This window comes from Colias eurytheme, chromosome 4, assembly GCF_061535395.1.
Source record: "Colias eurytheme isolate Ceu_HAF_F1 chromosome 4, ilColEury1 Martin Lab GWU primary, whole genome shotgun sequence".
Lineage (NCBI taxonomy): Eukaryota > Metazoa > Arthropoda > Insecta > Lepidoptera > Pieridae > Colias > Colias eurytheme.
This window is the reverse complement of record NC_142983.1, coordinates 2,201,079-2,225,012: the sequence shown is the minus strand read 5'-3', so window position 1 is coordinate 2,225,012 and position 23,934 is coordinate 2,201,079. Positions and strand designations below refer to the sequence as shown.

At 33.2% G+C, this 23,934-nt stretch overlaps 1 protein-coding gene across 1 annotated transcript in view; it reads left to right on the top strand.

The window, feature by feature from the left end:
- Positions 1–23,691, top strand: part of LOC149908759 (ATP-binding cassette sub-family G member 1-like) — a 46,424-nt gene extending 22,733 nt beyond the window's left edge. Inside the window, exons 3-11 of the mRNA XM_090120337.1 lie at positions 8,670–8,787; positions 14,975–15,164; positions 17,143–17,288; positions 17,688–17,926; positions 18,485–18,726; positions 21,171–21,339; positions 21,699–21,955; positions 22,349–22,572; positions 23,324–23,691. Of these exons, the coding sequence (XP_089976463.1) occupies positions 8,670–8,787; positions 14,975–15,164; positions 17,143–17,288; positions 17,688–17,926; positions 18,485–18,726; positions 21,171–21,339; positions 21,699–21,955; positions 22,349–22,572; positions 23,324–23,516 (1,778 nt within the window). The 3' untranslated portion in view covers positions 23,517–23,691. The remainder of the gene's footprint in view (positions 1–8,669; positions 8,788–14,974; positions 15,165–17,142; positions 17,289–17,687; positions 17,927–18,484; positions 18,727–21,170; positions 21,340–21,698; positions 21,956–22,348; positions 22,573–23,323) is intronic.
- Positions 23,692–23,934: the final 243 nt, after the last annotated feature.

Genomic DNA, 23,934 nt, shown 5'->3' with positions numbered 1-23,934 from the left:
CCGTGTTCCACTTGGAGCTTTTAAAATAATGTTTAAGAGTGAAATTTTAAACGTGAAAAGTGTAAAATCAATTGGTTCAGAATAGACATACAAGGGGAACCATGGCAAATGCTTTTGTTAGTCGTGAAACTTATTTAATATTGGTCAATTCAGAATCAGTATACATGGGGTACCATAGCTATAGTAGAAAATCAGACTGTAACGAATCGAGATATAGTTATTGTTAAAGTCGTCTGCTTTATGACACAGACTGAGAACGAAAGCCAACGAAAGCCGAGACAAAAGACTGCATTCATATTGTTTAAAAAACGCAATTAATAATTAATGAATTTGGAATTATGAAAATTACGTCTTAATTTGTATCTATACTCTTGTATACTAATTTGTATATCTCTTCTTATACATAAAAAAATATATTTTACTATATTATGCCGTACAAAGTGCACAATATAAATTGGTGTTGCTTTTTTTTGTATTTTTACACATTTATTACGATAAAATGTAACCTAATAATATTATGGCAAAATAATGTATATCATATTGAATCAAAGCAGAGTAGAGTTACTAAATAATATCACACAGATCACAGACACAGATAATATATTATTATGATCGGAGTATAAATTGATTTTATACGGATATCCATATAAGAACCAAGCGGAACAAATCGTAGAGCGTTGCTCAGATACCGACGGCATTCACTTTTGCAAGAAGACATGCCTTCTCCGTCGCAACTGCAACTAATAGAATATCCGGTTTGGGAAACGTTTTGCGATTGTTTTTGCACGGATGTGTTTGTGCGTTTGTTTGATTATACCTCTGCAACGATTTTTGTTTAACATCGTATCAAAAGGTACCTGAACTAAATTCTATATCTAGTAGTTCAGTACATTTTATATCAGTTATACATATTATGTACTTATGTGAAAAATTTATCAAATTAAGTTCAGATGTATAATTAATGCATCTGATTAAATTAATGCAAGTATAATTTAATTTTAAACGAATTTGATAAAAAGCAGTAAATAGTTACTTAAATTTTTTGCATTAATTATATTATATATGTTTATTCCCATATTTAAATTTATAATTAGCTAGTTTTATAGTTTTGTTGTTAAAAATTTCGCCAAACGCTGGTTATAAATAAATTTCTTAATTATATAATTAATTAAGGTTTTATAATTAATTTATATCAATATTAAGGTTATAACGATAAACTGGGTAAGCATAAGCTACCTCCCTTCATCTCGAGGTTTTTTTTTAAGTTGCATTCACTTTTGATTTAATGTGACAGATATTATTATAATTTTTACGAGAGTATCAATAAAGTTAAAAAATTCTGTATAATATATCTCTGCTATATCTACTTTAGGAAATTTCATTTTTAAAAGCTCGGAAATCCCACGGGAATGGGAACTATGCAGGGTTTTCTTCGAAAAGGCGGGCGAAGCCGCGGGTGGAAAGCTAGTTATAAATAAGTCTATGAAATCTTTTTATTCTTAAATAAAAAAAGACGTGTGGCACTCGGGGACTGCCGCGGTAAAGCTATTGCATGCTATGCCTTCAAGCCACACCTCCGCGCCCGTCGGAGTGGGGAGCGTGAGGATTTTTCGTTACGGAATTTCTGGATTCGGTCCCCGCGCTCAAGGCCCGCGATAGAAGCTATGCAATAGCTTAAAAAAAAGTTATAATATGTGCAAACAAACAAGAATTGTATATATACGGAAATTATTCGAAACACAAGAAAATAGACACTACGTGATGCAAGTAAATTGATAAAATTATGATAATATATGGAGCGCACTTCATTACCATTCTGTGAACCTTTGTTTGCCCTTAACCATTGTCACATTAATTCGTGTTTGATAAATCGTTAAATACACTTCCATATTATATCCATGATTATATATATATACTAAACTATACTAATATTATAAAGCTGAAGAGTTTGTTTGTTTGTTTCTTTGAACGCGCTTATCTGGAATTACTGGTCCGATTTGAAAAATTATTTCGGTGTTAGATAGCCCATTTATCGAGGAAGGGTATATATAGGTATATATAGGCTTATATATCATTACGCTAAGACTAACAGGAGCGGAACCACGCGGGCCAAACCGCGAAGTGCAGCTAGTTACAAATATATTTGTACTTCCATCAATCCACGAATATGTTCATTGTATCTATGTCGTGGCCATATCGTAAATTTGCTCATTTCATGATATGACTGGCCATTTCACGAAATGGTCGCATTTCGTGAAATGGCCAATTTAGTTTGGCCACATCATGATGTGGCTTGAGCATATCAATGATAAGAAATCGTTTCACGATATGGCCAACTAAATGCGCGGTTTTTTCATGACATGATCAAAATTATTTGATCATATCGTAAAATAGTTACATTAATCATTGGTAGAGGCGCTGCAAGCTCTGTGTTTATATGTGATAAGATGGCGGCCGCTTGCGAAAATTTAATTATTCGCAGTTAAAAACTTCATAATTCGTTTAATAACAATATGAAGAAAGTCATAGCAAAGAATTTACGACGGTTCGAGTACCTATTATGGAAAATGTGGATATCTTATATATGTATTGAAGAAAAAATGCATCTTAAATAAAATAATTTAGGACGCATTTTTTCATTTAGGATATATATTTATATATTCTACTATAGTATTATAATTGTTTGTTTTTTAAAAAGCGATCCGCTTCTGGCACTCGCCGGCCGCTGCCGCGGCACTAACTTAAATGACATTAAACAAATTTTTAGAATATTCTGAATTTTAATATTTTATGGACTCTTTAAATTTTATAGGTACGATCTGGCCAAATGTGGATGGCCATATCGTGAAACGTTGACGATTTAACGATCTGATCAAACTATGTTGGCCATTTCATGAAATGCGAACATTTCGTGAAATGATCGATCATATCATGAAATGAGCAAATCTACGATATGGCCACGACATCTATTAAATTTAAATAAGCAAGTAATTTTATCTGGTGTTATCGAAATAGCCTTAGAAAGGAGTAAACTTCGAACTGAGTCGAGATAATTGATGAAATTACAAATGATAACTTTTTTGTAAAAAAAAATATAATTTATATTGTATTTATTAATATCCTTCTAAGTATCTGCTGTAGGTACGGATTACTATGTTATTGAGCGGTCGCTATTCCTCATAATTTTATATTAATCACTACATAGTATAAAACAAAGTCGCTTTCTCTGTCCCTATGTCCCTATGTATGCTTAAATCTTTAAAACTACGCAACGGATTTTGATGCGGTTTTTTAATAGATAGAGTGATTCAAGAGAAAAGTTTTAGTATATAATTTATTATGTTTTTGACAAAGCGTGCGAAGCCGCGGGCGGAAAGCTAGTAACTAATTAGTAATAACCACAGACATGTATCAAGATAATAACCAAACATGCATATTTTACTATTACTATTAAACTTGTTGATTTTTATTATCTCTATCAATTACCAAACATTTATAATTTTAAAGTATCTGAAAAATTATAGTCTATGAATAGTCTATGATGGTATTTAAGACAATGTACCACAAACTCGATAAATATCAGAAAGTATAGAACCTCGGCCTAGATCGATCTCTGAGCTTGTTATTTAGTGTTTCCAGGTGGAACTTGATAAGAGTTATTTCCTAAGATTACAATAATTATAGAAAACTAGCTGTGCCCCGCGGTTTCATCTGCGGATAGAACCACATGAATATTATTGCACGCCTCATAAGCGAAGCGTTGAGGTGGGTACTACTGTCACTTCGCGCAAAAAATCTGATTTTTCAAACTTAAAATGTCTTTATGTATCATACATTGCACTTGTAAGATAATACATACACACACATATTAAGAAAAAACACTATTTTTAACGTTCATGATATTTTTGATGTCATTTTTGTTATTTAAACTAGTTAAAAAACAGTTTAAAAAAGTTCTGTCTTGGACGTCCGTGTGTCTGTATGTGCGGATCCTTTTTCTTGTTAACACGATAGCGACCGAAATACTTTACTAATCGAGTCTTTTTTTTCTCTTACGCTTGAGTATGCTCAGGAATAGAACCCTTTCATTTTTCAGGGTCTGATTCGATGTGGTTTAATTGTTATTAAATAAACAAAAATAATAATTAATAAATAATTATTAAAAAAAAGTTATGAGGCGTGCACTTTTGGATTTTCCAAATTATTTTTATTTTATGTATCTGTTGAATAAATTCATAAGGGTGTGATTTCAAAAAGTAGTCGATGTTTGACTTTTGAGCCAAAATCCAGACGGATAGACTTTTGCATTTATAAAAATATATGCATTTCAACTGGCTGCAATCTTTAATAATAATTTTTATTGTATAATGTTAAATTGTCTCGGGCGAATCTTATATATAAAAATGAATCGCAAAATGTGTTGGTAAGCGCATAACTCGAGAACGGCTGAACCGATTTCGATAATTCTTTTTTTATTATATTCCTTGGAGTACGAGGATGGTTCTTATGTAGAGAAAACGTAAATATGTACCACGGGTGAAGCCGGGGCGGACTGCTAGTTTAATATATAATATTTATATTTTCATAAAATTTTGAATTATTTTCCTTTAATATTATGGAACAGGTCATCATAGTTTTAATTATATGTTTTTATTATAAGTCCTTGCTATGTTGAATTATTCTAATTTTAAATACGTTTTTATTTTTATAAATCTTACACGTGTTTTCAATTAACAGGGTTCTATTCTCTACTATTTATATAAATTACTTGCTTTCCGCCCGTGGCTTCGCCCGCTTTGCCTATAACCTAATTAATCTATATACTAAAACCTTCTTCGTGAATCACTCTATCAGTCTATCTATTAAAAGCCGCATCAAAATCCGTTGCGTATTTTTAAGGAACTAAGCATACAACTAGCAACAAAATCTTTCCTCTTTGTAATATTATTAAACATATTAACTAAAAAACATAGTTATACAAAAAAAAATTATTTGTAAAGTTAATAAAATATGAATAAGTCAATGTTATTGCATTATAAAGAAGATTAAATTAAATAATATATATACAAAAATAAATGTGTATCTCTAACTATATGTTTTTCAAAAAACACAGCAATAAATTATCTAATTATAATTTATAGCATGTTTACAAATAATTCATAATGGTTAAGTTGTTTTTGTGATTTAGCAAATAGTAGTTGTCATATAAAAAAATAATAATTTTGTGTACATTTTTAGATTTCTTTTAAGATTACAAATCGTAATGCAACAAATATATTTTTTCTTGTGAAGTTTTGAATATTTGATGTAACGTAAGAATTATTATTTACATGTAAGTAGATGCTGACAAAAAAAGAATAAATTTTTTATTTAATTAGATTAATTAAATTAACCAAAATGAGTAGAAGTGTTTAAATTCTATTAGTGACTGTACAGGTATTAGTTATTACTAGCTTACCGCCCGCGGCTTCGCCCGCTTTGTCTAAAACCTAATAAATTATATACTAAAACCTTCCTCTTGAATCACTTATCTATAAAAAACCGCATCAAAATCACAGATGCGTACACAGATCACAGAAACTAAAGGGTTGCGTAGTTTTAAAGATTTAAGCATACAAAGGGACATAGGGACAGAGAAAGCGACTTTGTTTTATACTATGTAGTGATTTATTGAAAATCATATTGTACACATCATATAATTGTAATTGTGTATTACATACTTAATAATATAATTTTAATCGCAGTATCTAGGTTCGCAAGTTCACTTTTATTAATGTTTTTAATGACATTACAAAATTACTTTGACTTATTACGTTGTTGTTTAATTATGAGTTTCTTGTTTATAAGTTTTTTTATTCATAATTATGGTGATGACGACCATATTGTGAATTGCAATGGATGCACCCATATGGTTCATAATAATTATCCGTGTGTAACTTAAAATCAGTTATAAAATTCCACGAACAAAATTGACAATGTTTTTCATGTAATGCCTTTTATATCTTGAGTTGCAAAATCATGTTACTGTTCAGTTACTGTTTATTAATTTGGTGAGATTACATGAATGAAATTTTTATAGTTAATCACATAAATATTGATAATTCGTCGTTCTTATTGTCTTATAAGAGGTTGAAATTAGTACGAATCAAAGTAGAAATAATTGAAACGTGACGTTAAAAATGTTATACCTAGAGATTGAGATTAGTATGAAGAAATGCAGAAAAAACTGAAGGGCGACGTCAAAAATATTACATCTCTAGTTCAATAATTCATCTTATCTTTTATATTTTATTATATTGTATCGATGCATTTGACCATAAAAAGGTTTATGAAAGCAGATATTTATATTACAAGAAGGCACTGTGACAAACTATTTGTATTATAGGTATAATACATGTATGAAGTAAAGTACCAAACAGACAGTACCTACGTCATGTTAACACAAATTACGCATTTTTACATTTTCAAAGTTTTCCCTATGTTTTAAATTCATTCAACGTTGACGGTCAACCAAACTATCAACTAGGGCATGCAGAACCGAGTCCGGTTCCAAGTTTCTGAAACCCGGTTCCAAATCGACCTCAGAACCGGGTAGAACCGGGTTACCCGGTTCTTTTATAATACTCGGGAAAAAATACGAAATTAAACAAAAGTAATTGTTAAAGTACCTGATGGGCCTTTTATTTTACTTGGCTTGTGTCTTATTTTATTAAATTAATAAAGAAACAAAATTTCAATACTTCTCTTTATTTATCAAAGTACCTTGTTATCCTAAATCATAATACCTATCACATATAAACTTAAACCTTATTCATTAACTGCAAACTGTAAAGCAAAAGTCCAAGTGCGAGTCGGACTCGCGCTCCGAGGGCTCCGAACAAACCTATCTTTTATAATGTTGTAACTTTAAAATTTTTCTAGCAATTTTTTCTTTGTCTGTGTTATAAGACGTTACTGTTACCAAATTTAAAGGCTCTGTGTTCATGAGAAGTACCCTGTAGGTTTTGAGTCCCATACGAATGTCGAAATTTGCGAAAATTTTCAGCATTAACGGCTGTATCTTTTGATGCGTTGGCTTGTGAGTTTGACTTTTTCACAGCATCAAGGGACCGAAGACTTGAATTCGATTTAAATTTCAGCTTGATACCAAAAACAAAAACATGACTGGATCATTATATGAAACAGTAAAATCAACAGCTTTTCAAATTCCCGACAAATCTAATAATAATACAATATCAGTAGCCTAATTTTTGTCATTTTCGAAGCCTAATTTTTTTTCTTTTGGTAATACAACCGTAGGAAACTTATAGCATCTAAGGTTAGACGACCAATCAGAGCCACGCTTGAGGCGTGGCACGAAAATTCGCGATGTACGTGAGTCTGACGTTGCCAGATACAATAAATTTGTTAAAATAATGCAGCAAAATACAAATAAAACTTTATATTTTAATATTTTGGTCGGAACCGGGAGAACCGGGTTTCATACTATTCAGACCCGGTTCTCAAGATCATCAAAAAACCCGGGTTTACCCGGGTTTTTCGGAACCGGGTAAACCCGGGTGCATGCCCTACTATCAACTAAATAGGTTACTGCATGTTGTTTGGCCTCTTTCCATAAACGTTTAGTGGTTACGTAATATCACAGACATAGAATGACTCTTGATACATGTCTGTGCGTAATATACAGTTTTGTACAATTCCTTAGAATTTAGAGTAGCAATACATAGATGAGAAATTGCTTTGTTCATTTGGAAACCGTGTTAAGAATTACTAACTTACGACTTCGTGACAAAACGCGTTCGGCCAAGGTACAGTATTGTGCGTCGTATTAGTATAATCAATTGATAATTGTCTGTCATATGTACTTATCTTCTTCTTATATATAAAAATGAATCGCAAAATGTGTTGGTAAGCGCATAACTCGAGAACGGCTGAACCGATTTCGATAATTCTTTTTTTATTATATTCCTTGAAGTACGAGGATGGTTTTTATGTAGAGAAAACGTAAATATGTACCACGGGCGAAGCCGGGGCGGACCGCTAGTTACTTATAAAATTACTTGCGGTCCGCCCCGGCTTCGCCCGTGGTACGTACATGTTTAAACTATTCTATCTCTCAAGTTGGATCGAACTTGAGAGATAGAATAGTGTACTTGAGAGATCGAACGAACATGGTGTGCGAATTTTATTATAATCGGTTCACCTATCGATATATTTTTGAAGTGAAACTTCTTTATCGGAGTTGGAAAAAAATTTAATGTAACATTTTTTCGTTACGCGTGACATTTTTCCGTTACGCGCCATCTTTTTCTTATCCCCACCACGCGTGATTCGGTATTTCTGTAAAGTTGCATATTATAGTAAGTAAATTATTTTTTGAAAAATAAGGTCATAAAGAAGTTTTACTTCTTACTTGTGTACATTATTACACGCACACATTTTTTATGTAACCGACTCCATTGTGCTCGATTTGACACATTTTTAATTCAAAATTTGTACACTTATCAAGGATTGGTGACAATACAATAATTTTTAGAGTTTATCTTATTAAATCGTGTTTATTAGTTTTATTTAACTAAACCACAAGACATCATCACATTTTTACCAAGTATAGGCTAAATCATAAACATAATCTGTAGTAATTAATATTTTGTTCTTGTTTGTTCCAGTATCAAAGCTCATCTTGCGAAGTGTCAGTGGTGAATTCCGATCAGGACAATTGACTGCGATCCTCGGACCTTCGGGAGCTGGCAAGAGCACGCTGTTAAATGTATTGGCAGGATATCGGTAAGATATTATTTGTTAACATTTTCTTATAGTTATTGTTAAGAAAGACACGAGGAAGCAATAATTTATTATAGTTATTGGTAAGAAAGACACGAGGAAGCAATAATTTATTATAGTTATTGGTAAGAAAGACACGAGGAAGCATTAATTTGTTATAGTTATTGGTAAAGAAAGACACGAGGTAGCTTTAATTTGTTATAGTTATTGGTAAAGAAAGACACGAGGAAGCTTTAATTTGTTACTACTGGAAATTCGCACGGGATATATTGGCCTTTATGACACGGACGCTCTCTAGCTTCAGACACAATAATGATACCATAAAATTGTTTCGTTGTAAAGTGAAAGAAGGACAAACATAAAAACTTTCGCATTTTTTATATTCTATGAATATATAGAAAGGAAATAGCGAGAAATTCTGGATAAAAACTCAGGTAACCTAGAACGAATTACATATTGACATGTGCCATGACAATAATTGTGTTTAACGACCGTTTTAGCTCTCTGACATTTTTATCATAATATACAGAGTCACGTATCACTTTGGTACTTTATTTTAAGAAAAACTACATATTTTATCCTTCAGTGCATTAGAATGTCGCAGCTGCAAAGATAAAATTAAAATAATTGTAAATATTTTTTCGCAAGATTGCAATCTTTGACCTTCCTACATTTAACGAGAGGTTAAAGGATAGGTTTTCTTTAATATATTAAAAAAACTCAGTTCATTCATTTTGCTTGTTTACCTTTTACCGTGGTTGCCTGGAAGAGATCATTATTAAGTGATAAGGCCGCCAAAATAGTTGTACTCTGTTCTATGTTTAAGTAGTTCTAAGGTTTTCCTATCTGTACAACTATTAAAGAGTTAAATAAATAAAAAATAAAATAAAACTCAGTTTATTTCCATGATGTAAAGTTTAATCTACTGTTAATAATTGAAAACAAAACGTTTTGATTTTTGCATGCAGGAACATATTTACATATTATTGTTGTAGGTAAGTAATGATATGTGAATACATTGTTTACAAATAAAATATTTGAAGTGAAACTTCTTTATCGGGGTTGGACAAAAATTTAGTGTAACATTTTTGCGTTACGCCGTACGCGTGACATTTTTGCGTTACGCCATACTCGTGACATTTTTAAGGTCATAAAGAAGTTTCACTTCTTACGTGTGTACTCTAGTACACGCATACATTTTTTTTTTAATTTAATTTAATCACGCCTTGCCGATTTCGGCTCCGGCGACTGCTAACTAAATGAAATATACTCAATTTAAATACATATGAAGTAAATTATATATACAGGACCACTCTAAAACTATTTCTCAAATTGTAATCGTGAGATCCCACCACCACCCTTGAAATTTAAAAGTAACAAAATCAATTTATCCTATAAAGTTTAAATGACAAACTCTCTTTTTTAAGTCGGTTAAAATATAAAATTATGAGCTCGTTATAAAACATGAATAATGAATATGCAGCCGAGTGAGATGATTGCTATAATTATATTATGTGCTATTCGCAATTTGTATTGTGTTTAAGCATTTATTTAAAACATATTATTACCGCTATACTAGGTATACACTCCTTGATACAGTGGTTGACGCGTGCGGCGTGAGTGTAGAACCGAGGTGTCCTGGGTTCAATTTATATTGACTATTGAGACTTATATAAAAAAAATATGTGCGTGTACTAGTGTACACACGTAAGAAGTGAAACTTCTTTATTACCTTATTTTTCAAAAAATAATTTACTATGTGCAACTTTACAGAAATACGTCAATCACGCGTGGTAGGGATAAAAACAATATGGCGCGTAACGGAAAAATGTCACGCGTAACGAAAAAATGTTACACTAAATTTTTTTACAACCCCGTTAAAGAAGTTTCACTTCAAAAATCGGTTGGGCATTACACAGTAGGCGTACATCATATTATATGGTATACTTGTCCAGAAAGAAAATCGATCAGTGAAACAGATGCATTATGCATCTGCCCCTTACCTCACAAGGGGACAAGCAAATTCACCTTTCACACTATGTATAAAATTCGTTCGTGCTTTTGCAATCAATTTTCACCAAAATCGCTTGACCTGATTTTTTGTTTTGTTTTGTGTGTGTATATTCGGTAAGTTTGATAATAGTACCACAGACTAATAATAATATACTACGTATACAAATAGTACCTATATCGGGAATAGGTAATTTAGTTAGGTTATAAGGGGATATTGGTAAAACATTGTTTCTCGGCTAAATTAGTATTTTTACACAGTACACACATTTTGTATGCATATCTGTTTTTATGAGCAACTAGCTTTCCGCCCGCGGCTTCGCCCACGTTTTCAGAGAAAAACCCGTTCCCGTAGGATTTCCGGGATAAAATCTATCCTATGTCCTTTCTCGGGTATCAAAATATATCTATACCACATTTCATGCAAATTGGCTCAGTAGTTCAGGCGTGATTGAGTACCAGACAGACAGACAGAGTTACTTTCGCATTTATAATATTAGTATGGATAAAACAAATTAAATTAGTAGGTACTACATATATTTCTTGATTGATTAATTCCCGATATTAATACAAATGAGTAGGTAATAGATATCGGGTAATATTAATCACTATGATACGATGCCATGGTTATAACTACTTATTTGTAATCTATAATTATCTACGTTTATAATTTAATAAAACATATTTCTTACATATGATAATGAGATAAGATACATAGGTACATTTTATAATCTATACTAATATTATAAAGAGGAAAGGTTTGTATATATGTATGGTTTTCACGCATAAACTACTGGACCGATTTTGATGAAATTTGGCACAGATAATCTTTAGACCCTGAGAAAGAACATAGGCTACCTTTTATTGCGAAATATGTACCACGGGCGAAGCCGGGGCGCACCGCTAGTTACCTATATAATTATAAGTAATGTTACATTGTATCATAAATAATAGATACAACTCAATAGAACTTTAGATATAAGATTTTTTCGCGTAGATATCTACATTTAAATAAATAAGTTAGTTTTTCAAATATAATATAATGTATGTTTTTGGTTAAATTGAACTCGTATTTATTATTATATTTGTATGCGAATTCGCCACCTAAAATGTTTTCTCTGATGTAGCCGATGTACCTAGGTCAGGGTGATTCCCGGCGCATGCCCTAAGCACATCGATTTAATTTCTCGTCAAACTCTCGATACATTATGTAAGACTATTACAAATATTACAATTAAAATAATTAATCTTACAAACCTTTGCAAAATAGTACCTTGTTGATCTTTTCTTAAGGTTTCCTTTAGTTTAAAGAAAGAAAATTCGACACTAGTTAGACGCAGCTATACCTATAATTTATGTATCTTTAATTAACTAACCATCAATAAGTAAGAAACTATTTATAAATCAAATCAATGTATAACCCTGAACAGCTAAAAATAGTAATGAGATACCTATTAATCTTCTATCTTTAAAAAGCCGCAGAGAAAAAAATCGTATAATATCATTCCTTTGAATACATGTTACTTTTTTATAGTAATCATTTATTTTGATTATCTTTTAAGTGTTCATTAATTCTTCTTTACTCATATTATATCTATACTAATATTATAAAGAGGAAAGGTTTGTAATTATGTATGTATGTAATATGTATGTATGGTTTTCACGCATAAACTACTGGACCGATTTCAATGAAATTTAGCACACATATAGAAGGTAACTTGGATTAAAAAAAATAAAATAAAAAAATAATAATAGTTTATTTCCTTTCTAAATTTTAAACAATTTGGAGTAGTAGGATTAACACATAGGCTAGGTTTTATCCTGGAAAATCCCACGGGAACGGGAGATACGCAGGTTTTTCTTTGAAAACGCGGGCGAAGCCGTGGGCGGAAAGCTAGTCTATAATAAAATAATGCCCATGTTATGTTTAAGTTTTCTTTTTGTGTTTGAGGAATACTATAAGATTTGGATGAATTAAAATACCCCTTTAGACAGATTGCACATTGAGGAGCATATTTTTGTCAAGACAACAAAAACTGAAATGGGGGTAGGAAAATATAAATTTATAAAGAGTAGAAAAAATTCGATCACGAGGCGGAACTCGAACCCGCAACCTTTCGCGCTATTCCGGAACGGATGCCTGACCAATTCAGCCACTCGTGACCTGCCAGAGCAATCGAATTTATTCATTAAATAAAAATTATTAAAAAAACAGTATATTCCATTGAAATACGTTATGAATAATTATTAATACTAAATCATACAGTTCTATAATTTTATACAACGTTTAATATTCTTGTAGGTATATCAATATGAGGTTAACTTACTTAACCCCGAGTCGTCATAGCACCTAACTATTTGAACTATACCTACTATTCACGCAAACATCGATCTTTAAAAAAACATTCAATAGAAACTACAAAAATACTCAAGAATTATAAAAAAATATGTACTCATTATGCTAACGAAGTTGTTATACAAATAACTAAGTTCTTCTTACATTTTCCAACCATAACATAAATTACTGCAACTAATATCGATTGTTTCTTGCCTTGAAATCCTAAGAAAAACTATAGACTCTATAGTCTATGACCCATTAAATTTTTCAACAGAGCATAAAATAATAAGATACAGCACTATGCTGCCACTTGTAAGCTGTCCACCTGAGTGCAGATGAGAATTCTAAAGTACAGGCAGAGATTTATACCACTTGTCTCCATGATTTTTGTATGGCGTTGCGGAATAATGGATTAAATGCAGTATTGAAATAGTATGACACAGATGCCGTATGAAATCAAATGACCAAATTTACCCCGGCAATTGTCGGAAAATAAAAATAAATTCCGACTTTGTGGACCACCATTTTTGTATGCTGAATCTTATTATTTTATGCTCTTATATAGTTCTAGACAGTTCACCTCGTGGTACAAATGACCCATAAATTATTCAACATGGGCCTGTAGTCTACTTTATCTTGTAAAATATTACACCAATCACCTAGCAAACCTCCAAATTTTATAAAGAGGAAATATTTTTGTATGCTTTTTAGGGTTTATCTGAAAAACTATTTCATCGATTTAAAATATCCTATACCATAAGAAGGCCAACTATTTCACATTCCACATTCCACATGTTCGGTAGGTAATCAGAGCAAAGTTGAATATACGTCTAGTTTATTCATAAAGATCGATAAAAAATTGAAATATCACACGGTTATAGTGTTATCTCAAAGGCTGAGAAATTTTAAAAGAAAGAGGATTTTTTTTTTTTTTTATAATGAATAGGCAGACGCCAGACGTTTGACCACGATCCCACCTGATGGGAAGCGGCGATGTGGTCTACTTGGATGCATGTCTGCCTAGAAGAAGCCTGTTCACCCTCGATTTGAAAAGGTCCAGATTGTATTGTGCGGGAAATATGGAGCTAGGGAGAGAGTTCCATTCCTTAGCCGTTTTCATTAAGAAAGATGACTCGAAGCGACGTGTTCTAATAGGAGGGATATCTACAACATAAGGATGGAATCCCTCGCCACGTCTCGAATTGCGGTTGAGGAATGGAGATGAAGGGATAAGGTTGTGCAACCCGTACGCACACTCACCGAAATGTAACCTATAAAACACCGAAAGACATGCCACCTCACGACGATGCTCAAGGCTCAAGAGACGAGACTCGACTAATGAGGGGTTGTTTATTATACGTTTGGCACGTCTTTCGATCGAATCCAAAGCTCCAAGGTGGCATCTAGCTGCGCCTGCCCACAAGTGACTACAATATTCAACACAGGATCGGACTTGAGCTTGGTAGAGATTAAGAAGCTGCCTTGGTGTGAACTATTGTCTAACCTTGTTAAGGATTCCGAGCTTTTTAGCAGCTAGATGGGCCTTGGATTCGATAAACTGCCCGAAGTTGAGTGAGGACGTTAATGTAACACCAAGCAACTCCAGGCAGTCGGTTATTGGTAGAGATACACCGCGGAAAGTCGGAGTATTTGTGAAGGTGCTCCGTTTGGAAGAAAATAAGCACGCCTGGGTTTTTGAAGCATTAAAACCGACTAGATTGGCATTGCGCCTAGTGATACTTTTTTTCTGTTCTTTAATAAATTCTCATTTAGAAAGTATTTGAATGATATTTATATATGCTACTTAAATTTCCCAAAGGCTTATCGAGTATTGTATTTCAGAGTGGTTGGCGCATCAGGGCTGGTCAACACCAACGGGGAGCCCCGCGACTTGCCGCGCTTCAGGAAGCTCTCCCGTTACATAATGCAGGAGGATCTGCTGCAGCCGCTCATCACGGTGCAGGAAGCCATGGTTATGGCAGCCGACTTGAAGCTTGGCAATAACTTGACGACGAAGAAAAAGGCTGTGGTTGTAAGTATTTTTAGCTTCGCAACATTATAATTGTAACTAGCTTTCTGCCAGCGTCTTCGATGGCGTAGTCGAAGAAAAATCCGCATAGTTCCCGTTCCCGTTTGATTTCCGGGATAAGCCGATCCTATGTCTTTCCTTAGGTCTCAAGCTATATCTGTACCAAATTTGAAGTAAAAAGTACTGCATAGATACTTTTTGAGATTAGCCCGGACATAGGAACATACAGACAAAAATTCTAAATACTTCATTTTTGGCTTCGGTATCTATTGAAGATCACCCCCAAGAATTCTTTAAAAACATATTCAATGTAACTACGGTTTTGACTTTCCTACGATTTTATTATATATTATAATTATATGTATAGGTATGGTAATCCTTCTCATATACTCGGAAATTATCGTCTAACATCTGTTATTATTGACTTAATCTTAGCTATTTATAGTTACCTATATCCCTTGACCATGTAATCCATTAATTAAAAGCTCTTTTTTACGTTTTCTAACTTGGCAAGATTTCGCTATTACTAGACCTATATTTGGAGACCTAATGAATGATCATTTTTTACTGTATTCGTGTTCTATATTATTCTGTTCACATTTAAAAATATTATTGTTTCACATAAATAAACTTTAACGACATACATTTAAAAAATAGCAATAAAATAAAGACATTTTGAAATAGCACATATAATTTACGTTATTGTTAGAAATGCCAAGTATAAAAATAAAAAAAAATACTTGTTTGTTTTACAAGGAAAAGATGCAATATACAACTTTACAAATTGAATAAATGAAGGCCATTTCAAAATCCACCTGTTTTCCTAGAGTCAAAAGTCAAGCTAGATTTATTGTACATTTTTGTAGACAACCATAAACGAAACAATTCATAAAATGTGCAATATTATAATATTTGTTTTGACTGCTGAATCACCAACAAAAACTTACATTGTTAAAATACTTTAAATCTTATCACTATCATCACTACATAGTATTATGACAAAGTCGCTTTCTCTGTCCCTATGTCCCTATGTATGCTTAAATCTTTAAAACTACGCAACGGATTTTAATGCGGTTTTTTTAATAGATAGAGTGATTCAAGAGGAAGGTTTTAGCATATAATTTACTAGCTTCCGCCCACGACTTTGTACGTGCATCCCCATTTTTCCCCGTTCCCGCAAGAATTTCGGGAAATCCTTTCTTAGCGGATACCTACATCCTATCATCTACCTGCATGCCAAATTTCAGCCCGATACGTCCAGTGGTTTGGGCTGTGCGTTGATAGATACGTTAATACGTACGTAAATACGTTCAGTTTCTTTAACATATGAACTTATTATAGTAACACTGTATTACTAATTCATTAAAATTAATTCATTTAGAAAATATTATTCATATTAGTATACAGGAAAGTACGTTAGGTGAAAAACAAGCAACGACGTCGCTGAAAATGTTTAAATTATCGCAATTTACTAATTTACTAGCAAAAACTCGTGGAAATTTACCTTTTGTCTGTCTGTCACTGTTCATGAACTTAGTAAACAATTCTAAACATTTTTAATTTATATTCATTTCGCAAATCGGCTTTACCAAATTACCAATTACGAATACTATATTTAACGTGTAAAGAGTGGCATTTTCAATCTTTTTATGGAAATATGTGACATAGATATGTTAAAAGATCTGCTACCAATATCTAGAGTAGTATTCTATTTTCACTTAGAACTTAGATCCTGAGTTAACCACTACCAAAGGTCCATTATCGTCATCAGCCCATATATGTTCCCACTGCTGGGACACGAGCCTCCTATGAGGGTACAGGCCATAATCCACCACCCAGGCAAAGTGCGGGTTGGCGGATGACACAACTGTCATGTCGTCGAACTTTTGATTCTTCGGCATGTCTGTTTTCTCACGATGTTTTCCTTCACTGTTTAGATTTATTATATTACGATTTAATTAATATTAGCTTTTGGTTTTAGGTGGATGAAATTATTCAGTTGCTACGACTGGGCAAGGCGCGAAACACGACAACTGAGAGGCTATCGGGAGGCGAGAGGAAGCGATTGTCCATCGCGCTAGAACTTGTTAACAACCCACCTGTGATATTCCTTGATGAACCTACTACGTGAGTTAAATTTATGTTTTTGTTTTAGAAGCTTATATTATTGTGACTTGTCTCTCTTCCAAGAACAGTTTTCTTAGACTTTAATTTTAGCATTATCATACCAAGCCCTTTACTTTTGTACAATGACACGCAACGAAATTAAAAAAAAAATCTTATATTTACATTTAGGTAGAGGAGTTTATTCCCTATTTGAATGAAAAAAATATGTAATATTGTGTGGATATCCTCGAGATGATGTTAAGCCCTGCCCATTAGCGGACGAGCTAGCTTCTTTGTTCAGGTATGCTTTAACCAATGATAAAGCTCTTTGAACCTTTTTGAACATATCCAGAAGTTGAGAAACCAGCCATATTTAAGCTAAACTATAACTGTGGCATAATCTGATCTTCTTTCTTACAGGGGTTTGGACGACGTCGCGTCTTCCACGTGCGTGTCTCTCCTCAAGCGCGTGGCCCGGGGCGGCAGGACGGTCGTCTGTTCTGTGCACACGCCCTCCGCCCGGCTGTTCTCTGTGTTCGACCACGTGTATGTGGTCGCTGATGGCCGATGTGCCTATCAAGGCACTTCTGCAGGGGTCGTGCCCTTCTTGCAGCAGTTGGGACTGCCATGCCCCACTACGTATAACCCGGCGGATTTCAGTAAGTATTTGGTTATGTAGGAAATGTTGCAACCATGTCAGACAACGTATAACCCAAGGGATTTTAATGAGTTCTATCCAATCCCAAGTCCTATTTTATTTTGTTCTATTTTAAAAGCATGAAGGAAGGATGATTCAATTTTTGTTTCGATAAGATTTGCGAAATAATATGAATGTAGGAAATCATTCTAAAGTTATAGTAGGATTAAGGAAAATAAAAATTATTTTTATACATTAAATTAATTGCTGCAGAATAAAATAACATGAGTGGTTGCCATATTTACATACTCAATTATAACTAGTTAGTGACCCCTGTTTCCGCTGCGTGAAATGTGTTGTTGCAAAAAAATTGCTCTTCGTGTACCGTCAGCATAAAAATAAAACACTTCAATTATTTTTCGAATTGAAACTTCTTAAGGCGCGTTGAGAGTAAAATTTCAAGATCGCGTCGTGGCAATACCGTCACGTCATGGAGTAAGGCGACGATTTTGATTTCTCTGAATCGTGTATATCGACTGTGACACACGCTTTTTTTTCTGATACATGTATTTTTTTACAGTAATCGAAGTATCAAGTGGCGAATATGGACCGCACGTTGACCAAATGGTGTCCTCTGTTGAAAATGGTAGATGTCAGAAATGGAGAAATTACGCCATTGAAGACGCACCCCTCCAAGAAGTAGATATAGAACAATTAAACAGTGGAGTCGTCGCCAAACATAATTATGAATACGAAAGCACTGGATACCAACAATTCCAAGTTTTAGTGAGACGAATGGTACTCCAAACATTTAGGAATAGGGTAAGTCATCATAATTTTATGGAATAATTTCTTGTTCGTAAATTATGCTATCAAGGTTATTATTTTTCCTTGTGTATATTTTATAAGTAGGGTCAACCGGGGCAAATGCAACTATGGGGCTATGGCAACTAGTTATCATAACTAATTTATTAGAGTTGTTGTAATATATCGCCACCTATGATTCAATAACTCAACGACTAATAAATCTTACAAGTAATAGATGGTGCCACTACGATGAAAACTATTTGATTGATAGGCCATTGTGTCAAACCGCTATTTTGAAGTTGGTGTGCGTAAAAACAGGTGTCGAGTTTTACAGACAAAAAAATTGTTTAGGAGTGATTTTTTGCAGGTGTTTTTGACTGGACACGATTATCACAAGCCGTTAAGCTTATTTCATTTATATTTTTAGTGCGTTAGTTGACTCTATTTTGTGTTATTGATGCAGTTACAATTGCCTCATGAAAATTTCACTGTGGGGTTATTGCAACTGTGAGGTTAGTTACAATAGCCCCTTATATTTTTGTATGAAACTAAAAACACTAGTGATGTGACAGTGTCGATATTTTTATTATGTATCCTTCTTGGTAGTCAAAATATACTTTCTTTATGATTAATTAAAGAAGAACCATCGATTATTTCTTCGATATTATACCCAGAGACGGGTTCATAAGTAAAATTCAAATTAGATAAAAAAGCGTGGTTAAAGAATATAACTAAAAACGATAGGTAGGATAGTTCTGTGATTGTTCAAGTAATTTTTAGTAAACGGTTGATTAACTAATAAACGTATTTTGTTTGGTTTACGTTTTTAACAATATTTAACACAAAGAATATTATTTGTTCTGACCAAAAACTAAAATTGACTTAGTAGGTAGGGGCACTGTAATTTTTTTTTGTTGCGATTTAAAGTGGTAAATCAAAGTACATGAGTTTTTCCTCTAAATAATGCGGCGCCATCTACGATCGCTACGTTATTGTAGCAATAGTTCCCTAATACCACAGACTAATAATAATATACTACGTATCCCCCCGTGGTATCCTTACGTTGCCGTCGTGGTGGGGCTTGTGAGCCTTAATGAGCGCTAGAGCTATGCCGGTAGAGTTACTCATGCCGGACAGGTCTAGGGTGAAAGGACTGACCAAGAAGGGTACACCAATGCTTTTGACCCAGTCACAGGCCAAAGGTATTTCTTCCTTCTTCCTCTTTAACCATTTTTAGTTAACTCTCTCCTTATATCATATTACTTTCTATCTTTTCAACATACTCTGTTACTGTATGATTCTCTTCTTCATCCATTCACCCAAGCCACGGTGGAACAGCATACGCCAAGGGCTGCGTGGCTAAAGGAGTGTTTAGTCGTTAGTATGCGAACTCGGAATACCAGGGAATCTTCCGTTTTAATTACCCTTACCGCGGTGAACGCAGGGCTCTGCCGCGGTTGACGATTATGTCCCTAGCTTCTAAAAATACAACGTATCTAATACACAATAGTACGATACAAATCACACGCAGAATAATAAAAAAATATCGATGAATAAGTTTTTTGCATTCCCCACACTAATTCTCTAACAAATAGTTGCATTTGCCCCACAATCAGAAAAATAAGTTTTTTTCTGAAAACTAGTCCTTGCTACGCGGTAATACAGTTCAAAATCCTATGAATAACATGAAATCTCATAAATATATTCTATATTCGTTGTTTTATATGAAATAGAAGAAGAGCTATCTATGGCAGTTAGTTGCATTTACCCCCGACTAGGGGTTAATGTAACTTTTTCTACCAACTTTAGGAAATATTCTCACTACAAGTTATTTATAAGACTACTGTATTGCTTGATTGGTTTAAAATAATCTTGAATAAATACAAAAAACAATAAATGGGTCAAATAAATGACCAAATATAAAAGGAGATAACTGCAACCGATCAAACTTGAAACTTGTTATTTTTTAGTTGCATTTGCCCCGGTTGACCCTATACTTTTGTATGGTGATTTTATTGTTGCTATTTAATTGTGGAATAATTATAGACCATGCAGAGTTATTATGAAATTATCGACTTAATATGGTGTAGGTATATTTTATCCATAAAACGTGTTACATGTGAGCTAAAACCTGTATAAACGCATCTATTTGATTAATCATAAGTTTCTTGTATATAAATAGCTTTTGAGTGCGTTTTTATTTTGGAATAAAAAAATAAGGACCAAATGAAATTTCTTATTTAGCAAGGTAGACTGTAAGAAAAGAAGCCTTTATGGCTCAATTTTGAAATATAATTAATTAAGTAATATATTATATAATTAGTAAAAAAATTGTTTTTATTTATTTCAGTTTTGTATTTAATTGAAAATGGTACCGAAATTAAGTCAAAACATTTTCGATATTTAGGTTCATAAATTGTCTGCCGTTTTAATACTTTAATTTTTTTTTCTAATTTCAGGACTATTTATGGCTAAGGTTCGGTCTCCACATTTTCATAGCAGTTATAATAGGAGCTCTTTTCAATAACATGGGTTTTGACGCCTCGAAGACGATATACAACTTTGGATTCTGTTTCGCCTGTATTATTGCTATGTTGTACACGCCTATGATGCCGGTTTTACTTGCTTGTAAGTTTCTCATTTTAATCCTTAAATAAATGAAATTGAACTTGAGATGGTTTGGTTTTGTTGAAAGAACATATTATCTCAAATTCGAATTAAATATTTTTTTCGTTTGGATAAGTTTTACTTCTGAATAGTGTTCAAGTCCTAAAAGAAGAAGCTTGCTTGCTAGATTTTGTTTCTTTAAAGATTTTTGAGTTTAAGGAGGAAGGAAAAAAACACAGTGAATCAATCTCTTTTATTCTTAACAATTCAAAGATAATATTACGTTACCTTTACGTTTCTAACATAAACAAGCTTTACTTAAGTTTCCCTGCAACTTTTTCAATAAACTATCTATTAATTAATACAATTTTCATTTTCAGTCCCCACCGAAGTGATGTTAATCAAACGTGAATACTTCAACAGATGGTATGGTCTAAAGCCGTACTTCGCCGCCATGTTTGTTTCCAGAACTCCCGCTACTATATTCTTCTCTTTACTATATCTGGCTATAGTGTACCCTTGGACTGCACAACCCATGGAATTATCTAGAATTTTGATGTTTGTCAGTACGTGTATTATGGTGGCCTTGATAGCTGAATCTTTGGGCACGCTTATATCTTCTACGTTGAGTATAGTGGTGAGTGCGATTTTAATTATTGCTAAATTTTAAGCTTCAATATTTGATTCAATATTCATGACTGTTTCTTTATCTTTAACATATTTGTAAAGTTCCTTTTTAAATATAATTTCAAATTTTTAGGCATTCTGTCAAATGCTGGTATACTTACCAATATTATCCTTGAACTGACGTATTATATTCCCAGTCGTCACTTTATAAAAATGTAATTCTATATATATAAACCTTATTATAATGTAAAAAAGTGAATTTACATGTAAGGGGCAGATGCATATACATCTCTTCCACTGATCGATTTATTAAATCGGTTCTATTATAATGACGTTTTATTATTAAATTATCGATTAATGTTACATAATTCCAGTATACTATTAATTTCCTAATCCATTCCAGAACTCGATGTTCGTCGGGCCAGTAGTATCCGTACCACTAATGCTTCTCTCTGTATACGGTATCGGCAATGGAGACGATCCTCCCCCCATCGTATGGAAACTGGCTCGAGCTTGTTCGTTCATGCGATATGGGCTTGAGGGACTTGTAGCGGCTATATATGGAGCTCCAAGGGCTGACCTCGTGTGTCCCGATGATGTGGACTACTGCGAGTATAAGAATGTCAAGTGAGTATGTGTGTATGGTAGCTGGTTGTGTGGAAATATACCTACTTTTCGCATGCTTGAGTTGGCAAACGAGCCAAAGGTTCCGCTGATGAAATACAATCATCGTAGCTCGCAAATGAGCCATGAGCCACTACAAATAAGTAGCCAGTTTGTTAAGGAAAAGGGTTAAAAACGACGATTGATGAAGTCTGTAGCGAAACCTCGTTCTGAGTCGTGAAAGCGAAATTTTTTCACTACAGAGCATATATGTCGTGGCCATATCGTAGATTTGCTCATTTCATGATATGATCGATCATTTCACGAAATGGTCGCATTTCCATCGCCATCTTATCACATAAACACAGAGCTTGCAGCGCCTCTACCAATGATTAATGTAACTATTTTACGATATGATCAAATAATTTTGATCATTTCATGAAAAAACCGCGCGTTTAGTTGGCCATATCGTGAAACGATTTCTTATCATTGATCTGCTCAAGCCACATCATGATGTGGCCAAACTAAGTTGGCCATTTCACGAAATGCGACCATTTCGTGAAATGGCCAGTCATATCATGAAATGTGCAAATTTACGATATGGCCACGACATACCTATATACAACTTTCTGACATAGGCAATTAAAACTACTTTTTAATATACATCTATATAAAATACATTAGGTCCGCATTCTCCTGACTCCATAAAATAAAGTCCTACTCAATTTTAGTGAAAGTGAATTCTAGTGAATAATTGAAAATTTCTCTTTTTCAGGTATTTCGTGAAGCTAATGGGAATGTCTGGAGTATCTTACTGGGTGGATATATCAGTCCTTTTCCTAATGCTCCTATCTATGAACCTTGCTGCCTATTATCTTCTGCGACAGAGACTATCACCTAACTACGCTTTTAGAGCCATCAAAGTTATTGGTAGATTTATTAAGAATAAAATGAGTGTTTCACATTAGTTTAGAAATTGGATGAGAACTGTTAGCTATTTATTTTGACCTTGGTGTAGTACCTATATTGTGTATGTAATATTTATTTTATAAAACTTTGACGTATAGCTGAAATGGATATCAAAATTAGGATCACTTCTGTGCGAAATGACAAATGCGTATTAAACGTAAAATTAGATAGGTAGATCGATCGATTAATTATATAAATTATTTTTCTTTGATGGATGTATTCATTATAAATTATTTTACTTTGTTATATTTGCTCAATTAGAACTAGTAGTATTTTAATTTGGAATATGATAAAAAAGTTCCTTCTGTATACAATTTGTAGAAAAATTAATCGTCCATTTAAAAAGTTGTTATGAAAATAGAGGAAAAATAGAGAAAGGTAATGTTTAAATTGCTTTAATAATCAATATATTTACTT